General features: G+C 30.6%; 1 protein-coding gene across 4 annotated transcripts in view; it reads right to left on the bottom strand.

The window, feature by feature from the left end:
• The window catches only part of LOC145288028 (uncharacterized), a 593,135-nt gene that overhangs the window by 446,397 nt on the left and 121,957 nt on the right, over window positions 1-24,781 (bottom strand). For all 4 annotated transcript variants that reach the window (XM_080136036.1, XM_080136037.1, XM_080136039.1 and 1 more), the window contains exons 2-3: window positions 13,877-13,934; window positions 1,727-1,918 (exon numbers count right to left, since the gene is read on the bottom strand). In XM_080136036.1, coding sequence (XP_079992162.1) covers window positions 1,727-1,918; window positions 13,877-13,934 — 250 coding nt within the window. The remainder of the gene's footprint in view (window positions 1-1,726; window positions 1,919-13,876; window positions 13,935-24,781) is intronic.

Raw genomic sequence — 24,781 nt, 5'->3', positions numbered from 1 at the left:
ATTTCGAGAGTGTGGAGTTACTTGTTAGTGACCATTACTCCCAGGTCCACTCTAACACAAACTTGTTATACTTTCATCTAAATTATATTAGATCAGTTGAATAGAATTTGTTCTGAGTACGACACTAAATTGCTATGTGTTTCTGTTGTAGTGTATCCACTCTACAGATAATGATGAACTCTTCCACTTATTATAAAGACTGGGAGAATATAGCGTTCGGTGTTAGCACACACGTTATATAAAACGTCATGTGCACTTGACAGTCGGACTGACGTATAACCATACTTTTTTATTTGTTCTGCTTACTTTTCTGTCCAATATATTTTGTTTCCATTTAATAACGAGCTGTGTCTTTCTTTTGGGCCCTTACGGGACGACAGCAGTTTCCTTGCGAAAATTTTGACTATGACATGGAACCGGATCCAAAGGTGAATTCCTCATTTGATAGGTTAGTGAGCGTTGAGTCACCTCTTAGTTATCAATTCTATCGGTTCTATGCTGACTTAGAGTAATAGTACATGTCATTATCCCTTTCTGTGGGTTAAATAGAAATTATTGTTCACTGAAAATTTGTCTATAAAAAGTAATCCGTAAAAATCGCGTCGGCCAAACAAGATGGGTTGTATGTAAAAATGAAAACTGAGTCAAGCTGAAACGAAATTCGTCAACATCTTAAGTAAGTAATAGAGTCTTCATTAGTCTTTTGCTCTTCAGTTTTTAATAGTCTTTCCGTTAATCTGTAACGCTTAAGTTTAAAATAACACTTTCGTTATTTTCTTAACCTTAATTTGAAAATATTATTTTCATTGGTATATCAAGCTTAAGTTAGAAAAGTATTTTCCTTGCTCTGTCACGCTTAAGTAAAAAATCCACTTTCATTGCTAAACGCACAGATTAAATAGACGTATCAATAAATGATGATGTATCTTATTAATAAATGATGACGTATCTGGCTACCCGAAGCCGTGGAAATTTCACGGTAGCTCAAAATGTTTTAAACACATTATAAATAAAATGAATAAAAAGTAAAATAAAAACGAATTACGACGAATATAAAACACTTTTAACAAATTCATATTAAATCTTTTAAAGCTAAAAGAATTGATTAAAAAATTAGATTTTTTCAATGAAAATTCAACACATAATACATTGGGGGGGGTTCTCAATACTTTTTTTATAACTTATAAAGGAACAGATGTCATCTCACTTGCAAATTCTTTTTAAATTTAAAAAGAAATTAAAATAAAAAATTAGTCTCCTCTCAACATGACTTTTTTTATTATAAAATTAAAAAAAAATAATTTGAAACCGTAAACAGACAGCTATGTTTCTTTGAAAAAATTTTTTAGAGAGAAACTGCTTTTAATGGTTTTTAACTGATAAAGAGCGACTACAAAGGTAGGTAATTCGTTTCTCATTAATTAATGTTTGCGATGATGTTTTTGTCACACCGTACGTACAAACAAGTAAATTAATATTTAGACGATTTTTCTACGTTACCGAACAGATTTACGGCCCTTTTACTAAGGGCAAAGTGTAGTATCTGTTCTGATGTTTTATCCAGTTTTTTTTTTCTGTCGTTTCAGATTGAGGCAATTTTTATTTTCCAATCAAGAGTGCCCCTTTTTGCGAAGCTGGATTTTACCCACATTAAAAGCCGAAATTCTATCTAACTTTGCCCTCGTGGGGATACAAGTAAATAGACACGAGCTCTGTGATTGCTTACCTCGTTCTCTCTGTCTGCAGATGTCCTCTGTTCTTTCGGCTGGGCAGACATAGGATCCATTCATATGACAATCGCAGTTGTAACGGAAACATCCGTTAACAAATGTGAATCGTCGTCCAAGTGGATAGTCTTTCCCTTTCACATTGCATCCTTCAATGCTCCTCTCAACGGTCACAGCTGCTTGATTGGAGACTAAAAAATACAACAGCGACATTGGTTAATAATTAAAACTGGCAAATACGAAGTGTATTTTTTAAGTCAAAGTAAATATTTTAAAAGAGATTGAATTTTTAATACTTCTTGCCGACGGTATCCTTTCGTTAAATAATAGCTAATATAATAACATGAACATATTCTCAGTTGTCAATGACGTTGTACATTTTAATTGTATGTTTTTTATTAAATTTCTAAATTGAAATAAATGATTAATATTGATACAAAGGAAAGTAAGTGTGTGCTTCGAATTTATAAATAATATGTACGTAACCCAGACAGACGATATTTCATTTTTTTTAATCTATAATCTATAATATAAATTTCACCTGTCTGCTTAAATATATGTATGTATGTATGTATGTCTGCCTAAAAATTTCGACAGAGGCAACGGATTTTTACAAGATCGGTATCATTCTGAAGGTTGACTTTTAAATATCGAAAAATTGGCCAAAAAGATGAATTCCTTCACCCTCAACTGGGCACTTTTCTACAGAGAGGGGTCGCTTTTTTTCGCCTATATTTTCGAAAGCCATCTCCTTATTTTGATTGTCTAGCCTTAATTTAAACCTACGTCACTTCCGATTTGGCGATGGGCGCAACAGCAAAGACATCACGTTTTTTTTCCACGTTCTTTTCCTCTTTTGCGGTACGGGTTCGATTCTGCCTACCTACTACCACTTTTTTTGCACAACACACACCTCCAAACACCCGAGCAACGCCGGGCACCCAGGCTAGTTTGTAATAAACGTTGAATCTCTGCAAATTTATATTACTGAAAGAATTGTTATGCCGGATCGAATATTTAATCGATGAAAATAATTGGAATTAAACTTTTGGGGCCAATAATACAGGGTGATAATTGGCCAGCATTCCTGGCTTATCTGAATAAAACACCGAGTTGTCTAATGTATGCTATTTGACATGTTAAGTTTGAAAAGTTTACTGGAAATGATGTCATGACATTAAAATTTAAGACGATCACAAACAAATACATACTTTTAATATAATAATACATTATCATATGTGACATATTTTAATCTGAGCTCATTACTACTTACTGTGTACCTGAAAAGAATGCTCCGTTGTGTTTGTATTCTTTTAAGAAATATAATAAACATCTTTTGAATGTAAATGATATATTTACGATGTTCAGGCATTGGAGAAATAGTTTTATGTGTGAATTGTGTTTGTATTATTCTCAGAGATATTATAAAGATATTTGAGTATAAATAATAACTTGTATTATTTTCAGAGATATTATAAAGATATTTGAGTATAAATAATAACTTGTGTTATTTTCAGAGATATTATAAAGATATTTGAGTATAAATAATAACTTGTATTATTTTCAGAGATATTATAAAGATATTTGAGTATAAATAATAACTTGTGTTATTTTCAGAGATATTATAAAGATATTTGAGTATAAATAATAACTTGTATTATTTTCAGAGATATTATAAAGATATTTGAGTATAAATAATAACTTGTATTATTTTCAGAGATATTATAAAGATATTTGAGTATAAATAATAACTTGTATTATTTTCAGAGATATTATAAAGATATTTGAGTATAAATAATAACTTGTATTATTTTCAGAGATATTATAAAGATATTTGAGTATAAATAATAACTTGTATTATTTTCAGAGATATTATAAAGATATTTGAGTATAAATAATAACTTGTATTATTTTCAGAGATATTATAAAGATATTTGAGTATAAATAATAACTTGTATTATTTTCAGAGATATTATAAAGATATTTGAGTATAAATAATAACTTGTATTATTTTCAGAGATATTATAAAGATATTTGAGTATAAATAATAACTTGTATTATTTTCAGAGATATTATAAAGATATTTGAGTATAAATAATAACTTGTATTATTTTCAGAGATATTATAAAGATATTTGAGTATAAATAATAATTTGTATTATTTTCAGGCGTACGAGAAAAATGTTCTGCAAGATCTATTGCCTTCCTATAAGTTTCAGGTATGAAAGTAACGTTTCCCAGATACTTTTACAAGGGAGTCACTGTTTATCAAGGTTTAGAGGTCACTTGATGATAAGGGTTTTTGAGAGAACATCGTGATAATCCGTAATGGTGGAAATTCGATAGAAATTGATTAAGATGACGAATCAACAAGAACTTGTTTACATTGGACTTGGAAATTACTATGTTATAATCAGCTAAGCATTATTATGGTATTGTGTTCCACAGACAGGCAGCTCTAAGAAAAGAAGCTGTGTTTATGAAATTTTCGTTTAGTTGTAGGCACAGATAGAGAGTAAAGAAAACTGTTAGTAGTGGTTTTAGCTAAGCGATTGTTTGCCATGGATGTTTTACAGAGGGTGCCATAGATTCCATGAAAATAACGATAGAGCAGAAATGTACTCGTTGAGAAAAGAGTAGGAGGGGGAGAAGAGGACATCCCCCACCAGATTTGGTGTTTGTATTATTTTCGAACATATAAAAAATAGCAAATACACACTCTTCCGATCGCATATTTTGCAAGCCTGGAAGACGGTATCATGATGAACTAATATATACTAATCTGTGACCCCAAAAGGAGGATGTAATGGCTGCAAACATAATATGATGACAAAGGAACCCTATCCGCATCCGTCAAAAGGATGAGTTAATAACTGATGACATGACAAGAGAAGGAAGCTGGTATTATGAGGAACGAGAATATAATATAATTTTCTCAAAGAGGAGGTAATTCCTGGGAACAATGTATCGAGACAAATAAAAATATACTACACTATTCCACCCAAAAAGGAATAAAGAAGAAGTAATAATATCTGGGAAAAATGGTATTATGATTAGCAAACATATACTACACTTCCCCCACCAAGGAGGAGGTAGTACTTTGTAAGGTAGTATCATGCCAAAAAATAGACACGTCACACAAATTTAATCATATTCAACAATGAAACTAACGTCAAGTACTCATTCTAAGTCAACAAGCTATAATATTTGCTCGTATTTAATGCGATAAATCCTCTAATGCTTTTTATATCCAGGAATATGAGAATAAATAATATTTTTGTGTTATTCTTAAGTATTAAAACATTTATGTGTATGTATTTTATGTTTGTTGTTTTCAAGCACATTCGAAACAGTTTGGAATTGATATGTTTTTATGAATTAAATAAACAATGTTGCCTATAAATTGTTTTTTATTATTATTTTTAAACAACTTTTAGGAAAAAAAAACATTTACAGCATTTTTTAATTGTATTTGCATTTTTTTTTTTTTTTTTTTTGCGGTACATGAGAAAAAAATGTGTATGAATTGCATTTTGTAATATTTTGAGTTGTATATGGAACAGGTTTTAGTATAAAGTAGGAATGCAAAAGTATATTGAATCTTAGACTTGGCATAAATAAATATAAACATATCGGTTGAAAATAGTGTTTGTAGGAATAAAAATAAAAACTTTGTAATAAAGAAGACACGTGCATTATCTATTGGTAAGTAAACGGGATAGAAGACCTTGATTAATGTGAAATACATGTTGAAGCTATTATAACAACAAAAACAAGTTATTTGTGGGTTTAAATTGAAAAAAAAACTTAGCAGATAAAGAGAAAGTTTAAAAGATGTAATGGTTAAATGAAAAACACGTGAAACTCAAGCTTCGAGATCATATGACTGAATGTGCGGTTACCAGACATACTTTAAGGAATATCAAATAACCGTGAAATGTTAAAGAATATATTTTTAAATCACTCGATACAAGGCATGAAGCCACTTGACGTAAGAAGCCATGAACGAAAGAAAATTATTGCAAAAACAGGAAATGCTTATTGACCTTAGTTTTGAAAAGACCAAAGTTGTAGCTAGGAGGAAAACAGTGAGCAGGTAGAGATTTCCACAATCTTCTAGGAAAGAATTTACCAAAATAAGAAACTGTATAACACTTAGTTAGTAAAACAGCAAATTTAGAAAGAACATTAGATCAACGAATGAAACGAAATGGGATAAAGAAAAAGGGAATAGATAAGAAAATTCTGAAGAACATATGCCATAATAATATTTATAAAAAAAGACTGAGACTAGCAACATCACGTCGGTTGCAGTGGAAAAGAAAAAAGACGAAACGGTCTCAGAAACATGTTACATGTTGAGGGAATATGAAATGAGGAAGATAAGAAAACTATCAAAGAAAATTGAAAGACAATAAAATGAGTGGGGAAAAGTGTTAGTCGATCAAACAATGTATCTGGTGACGAAGATGGCAGCAAAAAAAGTAATCCATCAAGATGAATGCTGAGCAAGTTATGGTTCTAAACATTTCGAAAATGGATGTCAAGAAGTATAAAATATTCAATACGGTTAATCGGATGGCAAACGCCAATATGGATATGGTTGAAGAGGATTGCATTCAAAATGACAAGAGGAATACTTGTAATGGCTATTATGAGATATTGTTTAATATTGAATGTTCATGAGAACCAAAAAGTCAAGCAGTATCTACTACAGTCATAAAACTAAACTTTTTTCTTTTAAAAATTACAAGAATCCTCGCTAACCACTAATTGTCAAGTTAATCCTTACCTTGCTCACCGTTCAAATGCTTTAGCTTAGTATTAACAGGCAACATGAATTGGAGCAAATGCATTGAGCACATTGACAAGGCTGCTACAAAGAAGATGGGATCCATCTACCGTGCTAGAAAAGTGGTCACACCTGATAGCATCCTATATCTCTACAAAGCCACCATTCACCAATACATAGAGTATTGCGTTCACATCTGGATTGGTGTATCTACCGCTAATCTCTTATTCTTCGACAGGGTTAAAAAAATAATATCCAACGTAATGGCTTCTACACTATCAACTTAACTCCAACAATCGTCTCATTATCGCAATATTGCATCCCTGTATATGTTTTACACGTATTTCAATAGAATGTGCTCTGATGAACACCCAGCATTTGTGCTCTTTGATGTGCATACTCTCAATTAACCCGACCAGCAGCAAAATCGCCCTCCTTCACTGTTAAAATTCTCAGATTCCAGAAAGCCTGCTACTCGAATAATTTCTTCCTTCGAAATGAAAGGCTTTGGAGTTCGCCCTGTTTCTTGCTTCCTCGGCTGTACTAATATGTAGAGGTTTAAATATAATGCGAACAGACATGACGCTGCTCAACTCTCCACAGAAGTTCATATAAACATGATCCCACTTAGTAATCTCCCAAGTTTTAGTCGCAATATGTCTTGTTTTTAGTGAAAAAAAAACAAAAATTGCGAAAGAAATCTGCAGAAAAAATCAAAAATGGTAAAGCTATTGGACCCTGAGCCGTTGTTGAAGACTGCGGGAGAATTAGGCGTTGATGTTATCGCAAACGTGATTGATCAGATTATAAAAGAAGATGGTGTGCCGAAAACCTGAGATCTCATAATGGTGAACTGCTCCGAGTTTAAAGAGGGATGGGGCTCTAGATAAAGGTAATTACGGAGGCTTTAAGTTGATGGATCAGACCATGAAATTCGTTGAGAAAATAATTGAGTAGTAGATAAGAAGAAAGCACAGATAAAATGCAGTTTGATTTGAATGTATGGATGAAACAGTAATGGTGCTCTATTTATTATGTGAAAAGAGAAAAATATTGGAATGAAGAAGAACTACAAGTTTTATTTTGTTGATTTGAAGAAACCTGATGACGGAGTGGCAAGAGATTTTGTCCAGTTCTGCGTGAATTTCGGTCAATCAATCGGTTGGTGTTGGTTGTTCAAGCAAAGTATACAAATGTAATATTCAAATGTGATATTCAAATGTAATATTCAAGTGTAATATTCAAGTGTAATATTCAAATGTGATATTCAAATGTGATATTCAAGTGTAATATTTAACTGTGATATTTAAATGTAATATTCAAGTGTAATATTTAAATGTAATATTTAAATGTAATATTCAAGTGTAATATTTAAATGTAATATTCAAGTGTAATATTGAAATGTAATATTTAAATGTAATATTCAAGTGTAATATTTAAATGTAATATTTAAATGTAATATTCAAGTGTAATATTTAAATGTAATATTCAAATGTGATATTCAAATGTGATATTCAAATGTAATATTCAAATGTGATATTTAAATGTAATATTTAAATGTACTATTCAAATGTAATATTCAAGTGTAATATTCAAATGTGATATTACAATGTAATATCCAAGTGTAATATTAAAATGTAATATTTAAATGTAATATTTAAATGTAATATTCAAGTGTAATATTTAAATGTAATATTTTAATGTAATATTTAAATGTAATATTTAAATGTAATATTACAATGTGATATTCAAATGTAATATTCAAATGTAATATTCAAATGTAATATTCAAGTGTAATATTTAAATGTAATATTCAAATGTGATATTCAAATGTAATATTCAAGTGTAATATTTAAATTTAATATTCAAGTGTAATATTTAAATGTAATATTCAAATGTGATATTCAAATGTAATATTCAAGTGTAATATTTAAATGTAATATTCAAATGTAATATTCAAATGTAATATTTAAATGTAATATTAAAATGTAATATTCAAATGTAATATTCAAATGTAATATTCAAGTGTAATATTTAAATGTAATATTCAAATGTAATATTCAAATGTAATATTTAAATGTAATATTAAAATGTAATATTAAAATGTAATATTCAAGTGTAATATTTAAATTTAATATTCAAATGTAATATTCAAGTGTAATATTTAAATGTAATATTTAAATGTAATATTCAAATGTAATATTCAAATGTAATATTTAAATGTAATATTAAAATGTAATATTCAAGTGTAATATTTAAATTTAATATTCAAATGTAATATTCAAGTGTAATATTTAAATGTAATATTTAAATGTAATATTCAAATGTAATATTTAAATGTAATATTAAAATGTAATATTAAAATGTAATATTCAAGTGTAATATTTAAATTTAATATTCAAATGTAATATTCAAGTGTAATATTTAAATGTAATATTTAAATGTAATATTCAAATGTAATATTCAAATGTAATATTTAAATGTAATATTAAAATGTAATATTCAAGTGTAATATTTAAATTTAATATTCAAATGTAATATTCAAGTGTAATATTTAAATGTAATATTTAAATGTAATATTCAAATGTAATATTTAAATGTAATATTAAAATGTAATATTAAAATGTAATATTCAAGTGTAATATTTAAATTTAATATTCAAATGTAATATTCAAGTGTAATATTTAAATGTAATATTTAAATGTAATATTCAAATGTAATATTCAAATGTAATATTAAAATGTAATATTCAAATGTAATATTCAAATGTAATATTCAAATGTAATATTCAAATGTAATATTCAAGTGTAATATTTAAATGTAATATTTAAATGTAATATTCAAATGTAATATTCAAATGTAATATTTAAATGTAATATTAAAATGTAATATTAAAATGTAATATTCAAGTGTAATATTTAAATTTAATATTCAAATGTAATATTCAAGTGTAATATTTTAATGTAATATTTAAATGTAATATTCAAATGTAATATTCAAATGTAATATTTAAATGTAATATTAAAATGTAATATTAAAATGTAATATTCAAATGTAATATTCAAATGTAATATTCAAGTGTAATATTTAAATGTAATATTTAAATGTAATATTCAAATGTAATATTCAAATGTAATATTTAAATGTAATATTTAAATGTAATATTCAAATGTAATATTCAAGTGTAATATTTAAATGTAATATTTAAATGTAATATTCAAATGTAATATTCAAATGTAATATTTAAATGTAATATTAAAATGTAATATTCAAGTGTAATATTTAAATTTAATATTCAAATGTAATATTCAAATGTAATATTTAAATGTAATATTTAAATGTGATATTCAAATGTAATATTCAAATGTAATATTTAAATTTAATATTCAAATGTAATATTCAAGTGTAATATTTAGATGTAATATTTAAATGTGATATTCAAATGTAATATTCAAATGTAATATTCAAATGTGATATTCAAGTGTAATATTTAAATGTAATATTTAAATATAATATTCAAATGTGATATTCAAATGTAATATTCAAGTGTAATATTTAAATGTAATATTTAAATATGATATTCAAATGTAATATTCAAATGTAATATTCAAGTGTAATATTTAAATGTAATTAAATATTACAATGTAATATTCAAGTGTAATATTTAATGTAATTAAATATTACAATGTAATATTCAAGTGTAATATTTAAATGTAATATTCAAGTGTAATATTTAAATTTAATATTAAAATGTAATATTCAAGTGTAATATTTAAATGTAATATTTAAATGTAATATTCAAGTGTAATATTTAAATGTAATATTCAAATGTAATATTCAAATGTAATATTCAAGTGTAATATTCAAGTGTAATATTTAAATGTAATATTTAAATGTAATATTCAAGTGTAATATTCAAGTGTAATATTTAAATGTAATATTCAAGTGTAATATTCAAATGTAATATTCAAAGGTAATATTAATGTGTAATATTCAAGTGTAATATTTAAATGCAATATTTAAATATAATATTCAAATGTGATATTCAAATGTGGTATTCAAATGCAATATTTAAATGTAATATTTAAATGTAATATTCGAATGTAATATTTAAATGTAATAGTCAAATGAAAATATTCACATGTAATATTCAAATGTGATATCCAAATGCTCAAAGTTGTGTTAGAATTAATGTTAAAGTGGAAGTATATCAGGGATCTCTTACTTTTCATTTGTGTCTTAGAAATGCTATCGATGCAATTTCATACAAATTGTTCAGAAGATATTCTCTTTACTAATGGTACGGCACTTGCCTCTGACACAATGGCAGGTGTGCTTGTTAACTTTAATACTTGGGTAAAGGCTATGGAAATTAATGCCTGTGAGTTAATGTCGTAGAAAAAGGGTTGATAGCATCTCAATCGTTTTTGGTACTTGTAAGTATTGGATACAGTTGAATAACATGTATGTGTAAGCATTTTTTTTTTCGGACTGTTATCCTCATCTTCATAGTTGTTGTTGTTGTTGTTGTTGTTGTTGTTGTTTCACCACGTTTCGGTGGATTTATTCTCTGGCTTTCGAGTCTTTTAACTGTATCCCCAGTAATTATTACCTTCCATAGTTGTTTTTGTCTCGCCACTTTTTTGACCAACTAATCCTCTGGCTTGCTGTGGCTAGGATTGAAACCGTTATGGTAACATGGAACCGTAGAGACTCAACACCTCTATTCACTGCGCCACGAAAAATAACATAATATAGAATAAGATGTAATTTGGTTGATGATAACCAGTTAGATCTACTGGACGATAGACAAATGAAAACGCAGATATTGACTATTCAGGTTGATTAGATGTTTTGTTACCTTAATCACACAACTGGATCATTAAGAGGAACAGATTTTTATGGTTATTACAAGTTATGAGTTGATGAAGTAAACACAAGCTTTGAAATTACTAACCAGCAAAGTGTTACCATTCTCGACAAAGTGAAGATTCTATCAAGCATGCATGTTAAATATGGATATTAATGGAAACTAATCCTGGTGATTGAAGGTTGAGTATATCTACTACATTGGTAGAAATAATACAATTGATGTGCAATATGATTTAAGACAGGCGTGAAGATTAAATATGAACAGTACAGGTAAATGTGAACAGAACAGGAGATATGGTTGATTTTATCACATTGAAAAAAAATGAATAGAAGTGATTGACTAAATGTACAGCTTTTTAGGTAGCACAGTCGTTTGGCATTATAAGGCGAGACGAAACACGGAAAGAAATGATAATTTCATAAGTTAAAGAAATAAGTGGGGAAAAAAGTATAGACTAATGCCCCTCTCTAAACAATTCCGTATTTTTTACTTATAAACTCATTCGAACGACGGCAGAGAAAAAGGGATAAATAAATGTCGCATTAATGATAGGTTAATTTAAATGCAATTTTGATGTTATAGCGATGATGATGATGATGATGATGATGATGATGATGATGATGATGATGATGATGGTGATGGTGGATGGATGGATGGATGGATGGATATGAGGAGAAGCAGTTTTTTTAATCAATTGTATTTCTATTATTTTCTGGTGTATTTTTATTAGTTTTGTTTATACTTAGTATTTGGATTATTTTCAGGTAGATAAGAAAATGCGCGTGCTTTGTCTTTATAGTAGTTTCCGATATGTTTGATATAGGATGTGATTATAATCGCGAATGCATTGTGTTTATCCATATTAAAAACAGTTTTAGATATGAATTGTATTTGCATGAATCATGTTTTTATTATTTTACGCGCATTAGAAACGATTTTATGCATAAATTTTATTCGTATCATTTTTCATTTTTGAAAGAGTTTTATTTTTGGATTTTATTGTTATTTTTTCATATTAGAAGCAGTTTTCGAGATTATTTTTTTTTTGTATAATTTGCCGGCATATTTGAAACAGTTTTATATATGAATTGCATTGTTGTTATTTTTTTTGTCATATTAAATCAGTTTTCGACATTGATTGCATTTGTATTATTTTAAGCAAATAATAAAAATGATGCATGGATTGAATTTGTATTAAATTCCTGCATGTTAGATATGAATCGTACTTTTCATATGAATTATGATTATGTTTAGAAACATTTTAAGCATACGCGAAAGGATTTTCTGTATAAATTGAATCATTTTAAAGCATATTAGATGCTGCTGCTGCTGCTGCTGCTGCTGCTGCTGATGATGATGATGATGATGATCATCATCATCATCATCATCATTGTTTTTTTTTAGTTTTAGTGCATTATTTTATTTTGTCCTTTAATTATCATATCTCATGAGTGATGTTTCTGACAAAGGTGGAAAAATTGCTTTTTTTCTGGGCCGGAATCTATCCATCTAACATTTATCATGAGTTAATTTTTGATCTCGAAGTATTAAAGTGTTTTTATGTCTGGTCTTGAGCGATTTCTATAAAATGATTTTCTTGTTCGACAGTCTAAAAAAGTAATTCAAAATGGCTTTAAAATAGTTAGCAAATATTCATGTATAAAATAAAAGCAGTTTTTGAAACTATTTGCATGTAATAATTTTTCTAAGGATTAAAATAACTTTAGCAAAATTAGTTAAAGTTTTATAAAAGTTTATCCGATCAATAATGTAACACCTAAACGATGTTATAAACTAATTTAATCCATAGAATCCTATTTTTATTTAATAAAAACAAATCAACATAGTGTTTCTGAATTTTAGGAATAAGGATCGATAATTCGTATTATTTGGATTATTCGGACTAATGTTCTCATCATGGTGAGATCGATAATGTACTTCAGTTGTAGGTTACTTCTGGAAGTTGAAGATTCAAAGGTATATATCAGCACTTGCAGAGATAGGCACACTTAAAAATTCAATCGCGAAATACTCAGCCCTTCTATTCAGCTATGCCTGACGGAACAAAATCAGGCCATCTTCATAGATTAAATAAAGAGTTCCGTTTGAAATTCGATGCTGACTTCCTAGTTCGGCAGAAAGATTACTGAGCTTAACAAAATGAACCTGAAGAAAGTCGAAAGTTACATCGACCGAATCGTTGTGATAATAATTCTCAAGATGGGGAGAGTAGTCCAAATCATAAGAATTAATGATGATATTAACACAAATACGGTGCATAGTTAAAAATGTGTGTGTGTGTGTGTGTGTGTGTGTGTCGGTGTGTGCGTGCATATATGAATGTGTGTGTGTTCGTGCATGTATGGGTGTTTGTGTGCATGAACGTATGTGATTGAATTGCAACCAGAAGTTATAATAGTATCGTATGTATTTTATCCGAAAGATTTTCTATTTTTAAAAGAAACAAAGAAAAAAAACGCATTACTTGTAATTTGGACAGCAGTTAATATGACCAGCAGGGATGATTTCAATGCTGCATGTTTCTGTAAAAAAATAATAATAATAATTAAATATTTCCATTGTGTTAAATAAGAATGATTACATCATAATTGTATTTAATGTTACTGAAGTGCATTTAAGACAAAATACAAGCATTGCATTTTACAACATGCAAAACTTAAACGTCGTAAAACATGGAATCTTTTGTTTTAGGATCATTTAGGCATTGATTTATAACTAGCATGATAAAATGGATGACTAAAATTGATATTCTTTTTTTTAATTCAATTTTCACCCTAAACAAAGCACAGAGTCACTTTGAAGTAGGGGGCTACTATCGGGGATATAAGTTGCAGGGGTATTATGAAGGGAGATGAGTAGCAAGATGTCTGTTCACATTACACTTGAACTTCTGCATATCAGTACAGTTGGAAAAGCAGAATCCCGGAAGGGAATTCCAAAGTCTAGCAGTTCTGGGGAAGAAACTATTGGAGTAGAATGTTTTCTTGCACTTAGGGATCTCTACTGTGAAGGGGTGGGATTTAGCTGCTTGTCGGGTTTGTAGAGGGTATTTACGTCGAGGGGTACAAGTGCTTGTAGTTCGTCAGAGCATTCACTATTAAAGTACTTGTAGAACAGGCAGAGGGATGCAACATTTTATCGATGGGACAGAGGCTGAAGCCTAGATGACAGTTCAGGACCTATCAGGTTGACGACTCTCTTTTGAACCCTGTCAAGGAATGAGAGACAAGTAGCAGATGCACAAGTCCAAATGTGACAACAGTACTCCATACATGGACGAATGGTGGCCTTGTAGAGGTACAGGATACTTTCAGGCGTAAGTAGCTTTCTAGCACGGTCGAGAGAGTCCACCCTTTTCGCAGCAGCCTTGGCAATGCTCTCAATGTATCTATTCCAGTTCATGTTCCCTGTCAACTTTGGGCAAAGGAGTTTAAAGGAAGTACTTTCGGGTAATGTGTTCTTGGCCATTGCTATTGGTGTTATGAAAGGTTTCTTGTAATTATTGAAGGAGACAAGCTTAGTCTTGACAGCATTGAATGTGACCATCCATTTATGTCCCCATTCCACTACAGATTCGAGGTCATCTTCTAGTGTTTTTGCCCTTTCCTTAGATATGTGTTCATTTGTTTTCCCCTCGTACCTATTATAGAGAGTGGTGTCATCAACAAATATACCCATCTCAGAATCAATTATATCAGAAAGATCATTTATGAATATCAAGAATAATAAAGGTCCAAGGATAGACCCCTGAGGTACTCCCGCACTTATATCATATTGTTTAGATGTACGACCGTCAAGGACAACCTGGATTTTTCTCTTACTTAAGACGGATTTAATTACATTATGTATTCTTCCAGTGATACCAAATGATCTAATTTTTCTTAAAAGACCATCGCACTATACCCTGTCAAAAGCATTAGATATATCTAAGGCTACCGCTCTACCCTCCCCTGTTTTGTAAAAAATATTACTTCATACATTGATTGCATCTATACAAAACATGAAAAAAATATAATTTTGCTGTAACAATTGTATTCTTTATACAGGCTGAGCTGGAGATTTAGTAGGGATGATCATATTTTTTATTAATTGGATTAGCATTGCAACTCATATCATATACAACAAGAATGATAGAAATATTATAATCTTCAAATAATATGAGATGAACTAAAATATACGTTCAATATTAACAGATAAATCAACAAGATTATTTGTAAACAAATATTAACGTAGTTTCGACATAGTTCTTGGTTACCAGATTCCAGCTATGAAAAGAAACCATACCAAGAAGATTTCATTCAAGAAAATTCAATATAATGACCACCAAAGAAGTCGGCCGAGTAGATAACAGTTGAGAGCTGTTCCTAGCAGTTGAATAACTGCTTTTAAATCATAACAAGTGGCGGAATTTTGTTGTTAAGCATGTGGCGAAACTCTTTGAAGTATACACATAAGTTAATGCAAGTCGAAGAAAGGAAAGGAAACGATATTAAAAGCATATCTTGATTATTAACTATAATCAAAGTCATAACGAGAATGTAATTTTAATTTTAATAACATTGGAGTGTCTTCTCTTTAATTTCGAACTATTAGTTAAATGGAATATGACTTTATTTAACAGCGATCAATTTAATCAAAGATAAATGATGTAAATGTAAAAATTGACAATTCACATACTTTATCCCGTAATAAAACAAGTCGTCTTCACTTGTTCGGGCATGTTGAAAAGAAGCAAGAGGGTATATCAGCACTTGCAGGGAGTAAAAACAGTACAGACAGCAGAAAGCGAAAAGGTACACTAGCTTTGACAGAGACTTATAACTGGACAGCAAACAGATATATGGCAATTCGACACTGGCAGAGAAATAAAAATGGACCGCAGAAAGTAAAAAGGTATATCAGCTCTGGCAGAGACTTAAACAGAAAAAAGAGTATATCAGCAATTGTAGAGACTTCGAACTAGACAGCAAAAACCAGAAGTGTATATCCGCACTATCAGATACAAAAAGAACTGGACAACAGAAAGCTAAAAGGTACATCATCTCTTGCAGAGATTTTAAAGAAGACAGCAACTAGCGAAAGTTACATCAGCACTGGCAGAGATTTCAAAACTAGACAGCAAAACGGTATATTGGCATTAAAACTGGATAGAAAAATGAAAAAGGACATATCAACACTGACAGAGACTTCAAATTGGACAGCAAAAAGCAAAAGGTTATATCCATACTAGCAGAGATTATAAAATGGACAGTAGAAAGCAAAGAGGTACATCATCTATGGCAGAGACACAAAAAAAAGAACCCAACTTTTATCAGCACTGGCAGAGACTTAAAACTTGACGTAAAAAAAAAGTGTATAGCAGTATTGGCAAAAACTTAAAACGGGACATCAAAAAGAAAACCTTATCCAGTTTTACCCAAATATTAAAAAAAGAATTATAGTTTTACCCAAATATTAAAAAAAGAATTATAGTTGCACAAAAACTAGATTTTTTACACACCTATTAGGTTTCAGAAGGGTGCACTAAAATTTACGAAAAGTAATCTAGTATTTTTATTTCTATAAGATAAAATAAAATTTGATCTGTAACTGATTTCTTTCCTGTATTATAATAATGACTGTTAAACTCTGAATTATTTCTCTTGGTTTAAGCAGAAAATGGTGGACGAGACATTTCGCCGTTAACATGTGTAAACTATTTGATAAATTTGCGTAATTTTTTTGGTGTAAAGTCTGTTTAAAACCTAATACGTTAGCACATGATAAAAGTTTTTTTTTCATTTTATCTATTTTCGTTTTATGAGCAGTTTTATTTGGACCGAAAGCCAGGCGCCGTAAGAAGACATGGAAAAAAAACCATCAAACAAGACTGAAAACAGTGACAAATAGACACAGTCAATCCTACACAATCGTAATCACTAGTGACTTAACACAAGGAAAGTCAGTCAACGTCGGGCCTCTTGTCGAAGCGAACACAGACGATAAACCTAAACATGTAAATATAAAGAAATAAATGCTTAAACTATTAAGTTACTTTAAATGTCAAACTTGTATCAAATATAAATGATGATTTCTCCTGTGTACACCTGCTTTTAGCTTTTTTTTTTTACATGGGATTCACTACTTATCAAGACTTCAAGGCCACTCGAGGATAAGAGTTAATGAGTGTACGGTAGCCACTATGACAATAACGTATTACTTGTCAGTGGTTGAAATGGGGTGGAAATGGATTATTTGGGAGGACTTGTTAATATTGGACTTGAAGACGGTCATATTGTAGTCAAGTGGAAAGCAGGTCAGCGGAACAGAGTTCTACGGGCAGTCAGTTCTTTGAAATAAGCTTTGTTCATAGAAATTGCGTTTAGGTTTATACAGAGATAGAGAGTGGGGGGACTGTTGATTGTCGTTGTAGCTAGACAAGTGTTTCTTTTTTGTGAAATCTTGAAACAAAATATTACTATTTGCATAGGTATTAATTAATTTCTATAATTACAAGTTATAGATAGAATGAAATAAGCTAAAACACCATCCCCTTATTTATTGACGCCCGACAATTAAACAGACTAATAATGCTATTGTAAAAAAAAAAAAAAATGTTTTAACACAAAAATGAATACCGTCACTTGTCAACTTGTAAAAATTTACTGCACAATAGTTGTATTACATCTTGATGTAGGGGTTTGTTTTTAATTGCATCGCTGAACCGAACAGAAAAGGAGAGTTAGGCACTAAAAATCTATTATGTGAGTAATGATCACTATTAGCGACAGGAAATTAGTCAAAAACAATTTTTCTTGCGTTATTTCTTTGTTTGTAATCTGTTTGCATTAACAAAATTTATAATATTTATTAATATATTTTTTTCCTTTGTGATTTGGCTTTCAAGCGCACTTCATGTGTATTTTATTTTATTCAAATCGAATCAACGTTTCTATATGGAGCTCACACCCTTGACGTAAATATTGTTAACACAAATATATCACAAATAATACAGTTAAAGCAAAATAAATTGGTTTAGATTTATTTTCCGACGGTATTTTCTTTCAAAATAAAGGTATTTTTTTACTGTATTTGATAGAACAAGAAATGGGCGTAAAAAATAAATATGCAGCAAATAAATATTACCAAAGGCAAGATAAATTACTCTTCTACATACCCGAATAAGTTATTTTGCGTTTTAGCATATTTTTACAAGTGTTAGTTTAATACACAGATCGTGCCAACTCTGTTAAGTTAAAACGAAGGAAAAACATGGCTGACATTAGACGATCTCGTGTAGTCGCTATAAACGCTCCAAATTCAAAAATTCTACAAAAATATTGGTAATATGCATATACAGTTCGGTTGGGCATGATATTTTTACACAAATGATGACGATTATTAGTTGTGATTCTATTTTAAATAAACAAATCCGAAAGAAGAATCGGCAAAAAGCGTGACTCTCATGTCGTTGACAGCCATCTCGACTGCAAGAAAATCAACAGCTTGTAAAAAGGAATGAACTTGAAATGTAAGAACATGTAAAAATAGTTTTTAAAAAAACGATCCAAGTAGGTTGAAAATTAACTTTTAAGTAATATTATTTTTAAAATTAAATATGTTTTTAACTCTTTTTCAAAGTGTTTTTAACAGGTTTTATTAACTACTTGTTCTTATTATAAGCTCTATTTCCTATTTGATTTTATCGAGCTTTTAAATCTGGTTGAGATTACTTTATAAATATTAACTCTTCAATATTTACAATATACTTTTAGTTTTGCCATCTTGATTTATTTTGGTAAACTTCACTGTAATACTTATTTCATATATATATATATATATACAGGGTGACCCAAAAACGGGCCCCAACTCTAATTAGGCCCCGTTTCTTAGTGTTTTGTCCGAATGAAATGAAACTTTGGTCATAACTAGTTTATTATTATTCAAAACATCACATCAAAACACTAGGGTCTTTGGCCTTTTTTTCTCCGTTCTACAGCATATGTTCTAGATGGCCTCCATTTAGCTTTTTTTTTTTTTTTGTCACCCTGTGTGTATATATATATATATATATATATATATATATATATATATATATATATATATATATATATATATATGTGTGTGTGTGTGTGTGTGTGTGTGTGTGTGTGTGTGTGTGAACTTTTTAATATTTACACTCTACATCGGCAAGTATTTGCTAGTATAAATGTGGTAGAAAAAAAGAAAATCATGCATCGAAAAGGGTTTGAATCTGGAATGTTGAGAATTATTCTTGGAAACCATTGTTATACGTCGGAGTACGATTTTTAAATCATCTGTCCCGTTTGGAATGCGTGCGACTGGATTTTGTACTGTCAGTCTCATCCCTACACCATCATCACCCCCCCCCCCCGAAAGAAAAGTCATGCCTCCAATCATAATTGAAGTCCTGTAGAGTAAGATTTCAAAGTTAACTTTGCCACTTTTCATTTCTTCACAGGCCCCCTTTTTTGCCCTTTTTATTTTCGGTGTGGAAAGGGTTTATTTTCCTATTAGCTCTGACAGGTCACGCTTGACTAATGCCCCTCTCTAAGCAGTTCCGTATTCTTTACTTATCAACTCATTGTCATTCCGAACGACGGCAGCTGTCGGGCGCCTATCACTCATAAAATAGAATCACTTTTAGGACAGAGAGTGGACGGTAGGGGCTATTTCTGAATGAGAAAATAATCGACTCTTATATATATATATATATATATATATATATATATATATATATATATATGTGTGTGTGTGTGTGTGTGTGTGTGTGTGTGTGTTTAGAGGAAGAAATTATATATATATATATATATATATATATATATATATATATAGAGAGAGAGAGAGAGAGAGAGAGAGAGAGAGAGGGTGAGAGGAATCATCAGTCGAAATAAATAATTCTTTTCGGTACTTACATTAGAAACATGCGGCGGATGTGATTCCCGGATATAACTGACTTTTTCTTTCTTTCTTTTTAACAACGGGGAACGTAGAATAAAATAATCCTCCATAAGTCAAAGATTTTATGCTTGAAGCGAAAACCGTTTTCTGGTTTTAGCAATCTTTTTATTTAACCCCTTTTTAGATGTATTCTTATTAATGGCGTTCAAAGGAGGGTCTAAATTAGCGAGATGACATAAACTCATATTCAAACCATCCCCCTGGCTCATAATATTTCTCTGTACTAGAATTTACACTTGTGTCTTTGTGCATTACAATCAAAGAGTATAGCTCAGGTAAAGCATCATCATAACTTTGCACGTCACTGATCCTCATTTAGTATCGAGGTCACCGTCTATAGCCAGTCGAGGAGAAGCAAAGTCGAGGTTCTAACTGCGACAATCACTCCGATAGAAACTGGGCCATCGGTGACCTTTTAGCTGTCGAGAAGGCAAATGTCCTGAGTAGCCCTAGGAGGTCCACTCTCCCATGCCTTGCCCCCTGGCTTTTGAGGAGAGCAAGTTTATCGTTTGCTGTCTGAGTCGCCCTCATCAGGGAATGCCAACGAAGCTACACAGACTAATTTTTGCAGGACAGAGGTAAATGCTGGCTTTGTAGAGATATAGATATATAGGATTTTGTCAGGTATGTGTAATATTCTAGCATAATAAAGGGGCCCCATTTTCTTTACGGTATCCTTGGCAATATCTTACATGCATTTGTTCCAATTCGTGTTGCTTGTGAATGTTAAGCCAAGGAGTTTAGCGAATAGTAGCCGAGAAGGTTTTTTGGTAATTGTTAAAAGAAATGAGCTTAGTTTTGGTAGCATTAAATTTTATCCATGTACATACCATTCCCTTACAAACTGGAGGTCTTTCCATAAAAGTTTAGATACGTATGCATTCGTTTTCTTATCATTTATGTCATAAAGCGTGGTGTCATCAGAAAATCCACCCATCTCGTAAGCAATTTTATAATGTAGGTCGTTTATGAATATCAGGAATAATAAAGGTCCAAGGCACCCGCATTCTATCATGCTATATAGGCGTACGACTTCCGAGGACAACCTGGATTTTTCTCTAATCTAAAGATTTGTATGCATCTAATAATACCGTATGATTTCATTTTCATGAGAAGACCTTCGTGCCAAATTCTGCCAAAAGTTTTAGATATATCAAGAGCTACCACTCGAGCTACTTCTGCCTTATCTAGTGCGTGGTATATACGTTTCGAGATTACCGTTAAGATATATGCAGTAAATCAAGCTTGCCTAAATACGATCGATCGGAAATATCTGCGATGTGGTGGACTTGATTAAGAGCTCAAAGATTTTGACGGAGATAGGAAAGCAGCTAATGAGTGAATCAGTTCATTCCCCTGATTTTTTTAATGTTGGTACGACAAGCAATTTTCCAACACTCTGGGAAGCAAGATTCAGTAAGGCATTTGTTGTAGAATTCAAAGTGTACAAGGGCTACTTCGGTGGAGCATTTCTTTAATAGTATAGCAGGTATGGGTTCAGGTCCACGCATCTTCGCGGTGTCTAAGTTTTTTTTTATGACATCACGCACACGAGAAGGGGTAATTTTTAAATCATTGTGTGGCTTCTATCCGCAAAGGGAAAATTGAGAAAGAATGGTTTGTTGGGTCTAAGTTGGAAGCGAACCGCCGGGCAAGAGATTCATCCTTCTCAGTTGCCATGCAAACAAGTTGATAGTTGTTGGATAGTGAGGAAATTATTAATTGTTCATTATTCATCACACTATTACAAAATTTCCAGAAATCGCGAATTCCGAATTTCTGTGACTCAATGCGTTTTCTAGTGATTTCGGTATGCCTTCTCTTGTCTGCGGTTATTTTACTCTTAAGCTTTAAACAGATTTTTTGCTAAAGTTTCGTTCAATAAAATTGTTTGTTAATCTGTCATATTTAAATTCGAGGAGATGACAAAGACTAAGTGGTTAACAACACTGACTGATAATCTGGGTACGCTAAGATCGAGCCCAATTCTTTTCATGTGGTCTTTTCTGTAAGTACCCGATGTCTCTCTAAAAGAATTCTAACTAGAAAGATGTCCGAGAATCAATGCCAATTATAGAATCATCTGATTCATACGAAATAATTAAAATCAGAAAGAGAATTTTCGTCACTAAACGCATATACACTGTGCAACATTCAAAAAGGTACAGAACATCTGTGGAAATTTGTATATGTACAATTGCATGGAAAATCAATTTCTGTTCTTTTTATCGTTTCTTTTTTATTATATTTTCTTTATTTTTATTTTCTTTATTTATTTATTTATTGCAAAAGTCTCACTTTCGAGAATTTGGAGGAGAATCTTAGTGATGTGAATGATGAATGTGTCGAGAGATTCTATCATGATATTTCGGTGATTGAGAAATGTTTTAAATGAAAATTGAACCCTGGTATGTTGGATGGGCCACTGTGGTATTATGAAAAGGTCGCATGACATTTAACAAAAGATGATTGAGATGGCAAATGTTTTAACTGAAACTTGTTTTGTGTGTGTGTTTGTTTGTTTTTTAATTCATAATCAATAATAATTAAATATGATTCATAGTACATGAAAATAGTATCTAATCTAGAGAAATAAAGGTGAGATTTAGTATCAGGATACTTTTCTTACACCGAAACAGGTCTTGTGTGGTATGTATATTTTTTTAACCTGAAATTTGTTGCACAGTGTATTTAGTGGATGCGTGTGAGGAATGACCATTCCTGGTGAATTTCACACACATTATCTAAACTGTTTAGTTTTCTTAACAAAATAGTTTTTTTAATTGGTGTTTGTTTGTCCGTCATTTTCTACGTTTATCCGTTTGTTGATTTGTCTGTCAGCAAATTATAATAACTGCTGATTGGATATTTGTTTGCTAACAATTTCTATATCGAAGAATTACAAATTAAAGTGTCATTAACATTTTACCACGGATATATATTTCGTAAGAAAGTCCTCATTGTCAGCAGTACCGTAGGCGGTACTGCAATGTTTTTATTTTTCTAAGAATTATTTTTAATGTGGGATTTTTGGAGGAAACAATTCACACATGAATAAGAGCAAGACTTACATGCTCTTAAGTAATACATTAATGATTAGTAGGAAGTGACATTTGAGCTTGCCCGGTCATAAAATAGGCTTAAAAAATTTTTAATAATTATTACAGAGCCAATTCTCTTTTAAATATCATATTATACCTAATATATAATACTGATTTCAAAAGATTAAAAAATTACTTTGGTGTCATCAGCTAGAATCGAAACCAAAACATTTAGCGCTCCGGCTGCGTTCCCTACTGTTTAGGCTATCGACAGAACGATAAGAAAGATTAAAAATTAAACCACTTCAATGCGCAAAAGTAATAGAAATGAGTCGGTAAGTTGAAAGGAACATTTTGCATTTAACTTGCTGACAAATTTCTGCCATCCATTCAAACAAAGATTTTATTCCTTATAAACCATCCTTCGTATATTATTACTATTTCTGTTCATTTCGGCGTTATGTGACCAGTAGTTTAATAGTTTAAATATTTTCACACAGACAGATACAGACACACATTTACTGTTTTATTTATATAGATGAATAGGTAGACAGATCTAACAGATTTTAAGGAGGACATTTCATGCTTGGTTTTCCTTTCAGTTATTACAGCACTATGGTCGATCCGACTCGCGCTTGTCTCATTAAAGAACTGCCCGCAGTGTATCAGAAGAAAGCTTCTTATGTCTCCCCGTAGTGACTCAGTCAACAATACATTGTAGTCTTCATTGCACTGTAGAGAATCTACTGTTGATTTTATAAAATTATCTGTAAATAATGGCTTTGTTTAAAGTTTAAAAAGCAAAAGTCAAGTATGATGGTTCAATTGTGCTCTAAACAGAAATATTTATTTCGAACACGCCTCCTGTCTTATGAACTAACTGTTCACTTTATTAAATAATTTTTACATAATCACTTGAAGTAAAGTTAAACATACATAAGTGAAGTATCATGGCTCAATTATGCTTTAAAAAGAAACATTCATTTCGAATATGTCCCTGTCTTATAAAATAATCTACAGCTGCGTTTATAGCTTGCGCTTTTCTGCTTGTGCGGTGATAAAACTTCTTAAATGCACTTGTGATTTTAGGTTATATAAAAGTATTAACTTGGGTAAAAAATGGGATTTTCTTCTTAAATTGAATTTTTTTCGATTATCGATTTTCGGTACTTATCTAAAGCATTCCAATGCAAAGCCTATGTAAGAACACTCCCAGACACATGAAGTAGTTTCTTGTGAATTTGCAAAAGATATATAAAATTTGCAGTTTAAACATTTGAAACAAATTAGGCACAAGGTTAGTCGAAAGGTTAGATGTCGTTGGTCATCTTTTGTCACCATAACTAAAAGGTATTTGTCGTACTCTT

Source organism: Euprymna scolopes, chromosome 11 (assembly GCF_053919585.1).
Source record: "Euprymna scolopes isolate OS-2025 chromosome 11, ASM5391958v1, whole genome shotgun sequence".
Lineage (NCBI taxonomy): Eukaryota > Metazoa > Mollusca > Cephalopoda > Sepiida > Sepiolidae > Euprymna > Euprymna scolopes.
This window is presented reverse-complemented; position numbering and strand designations above follow the sequence as displayed.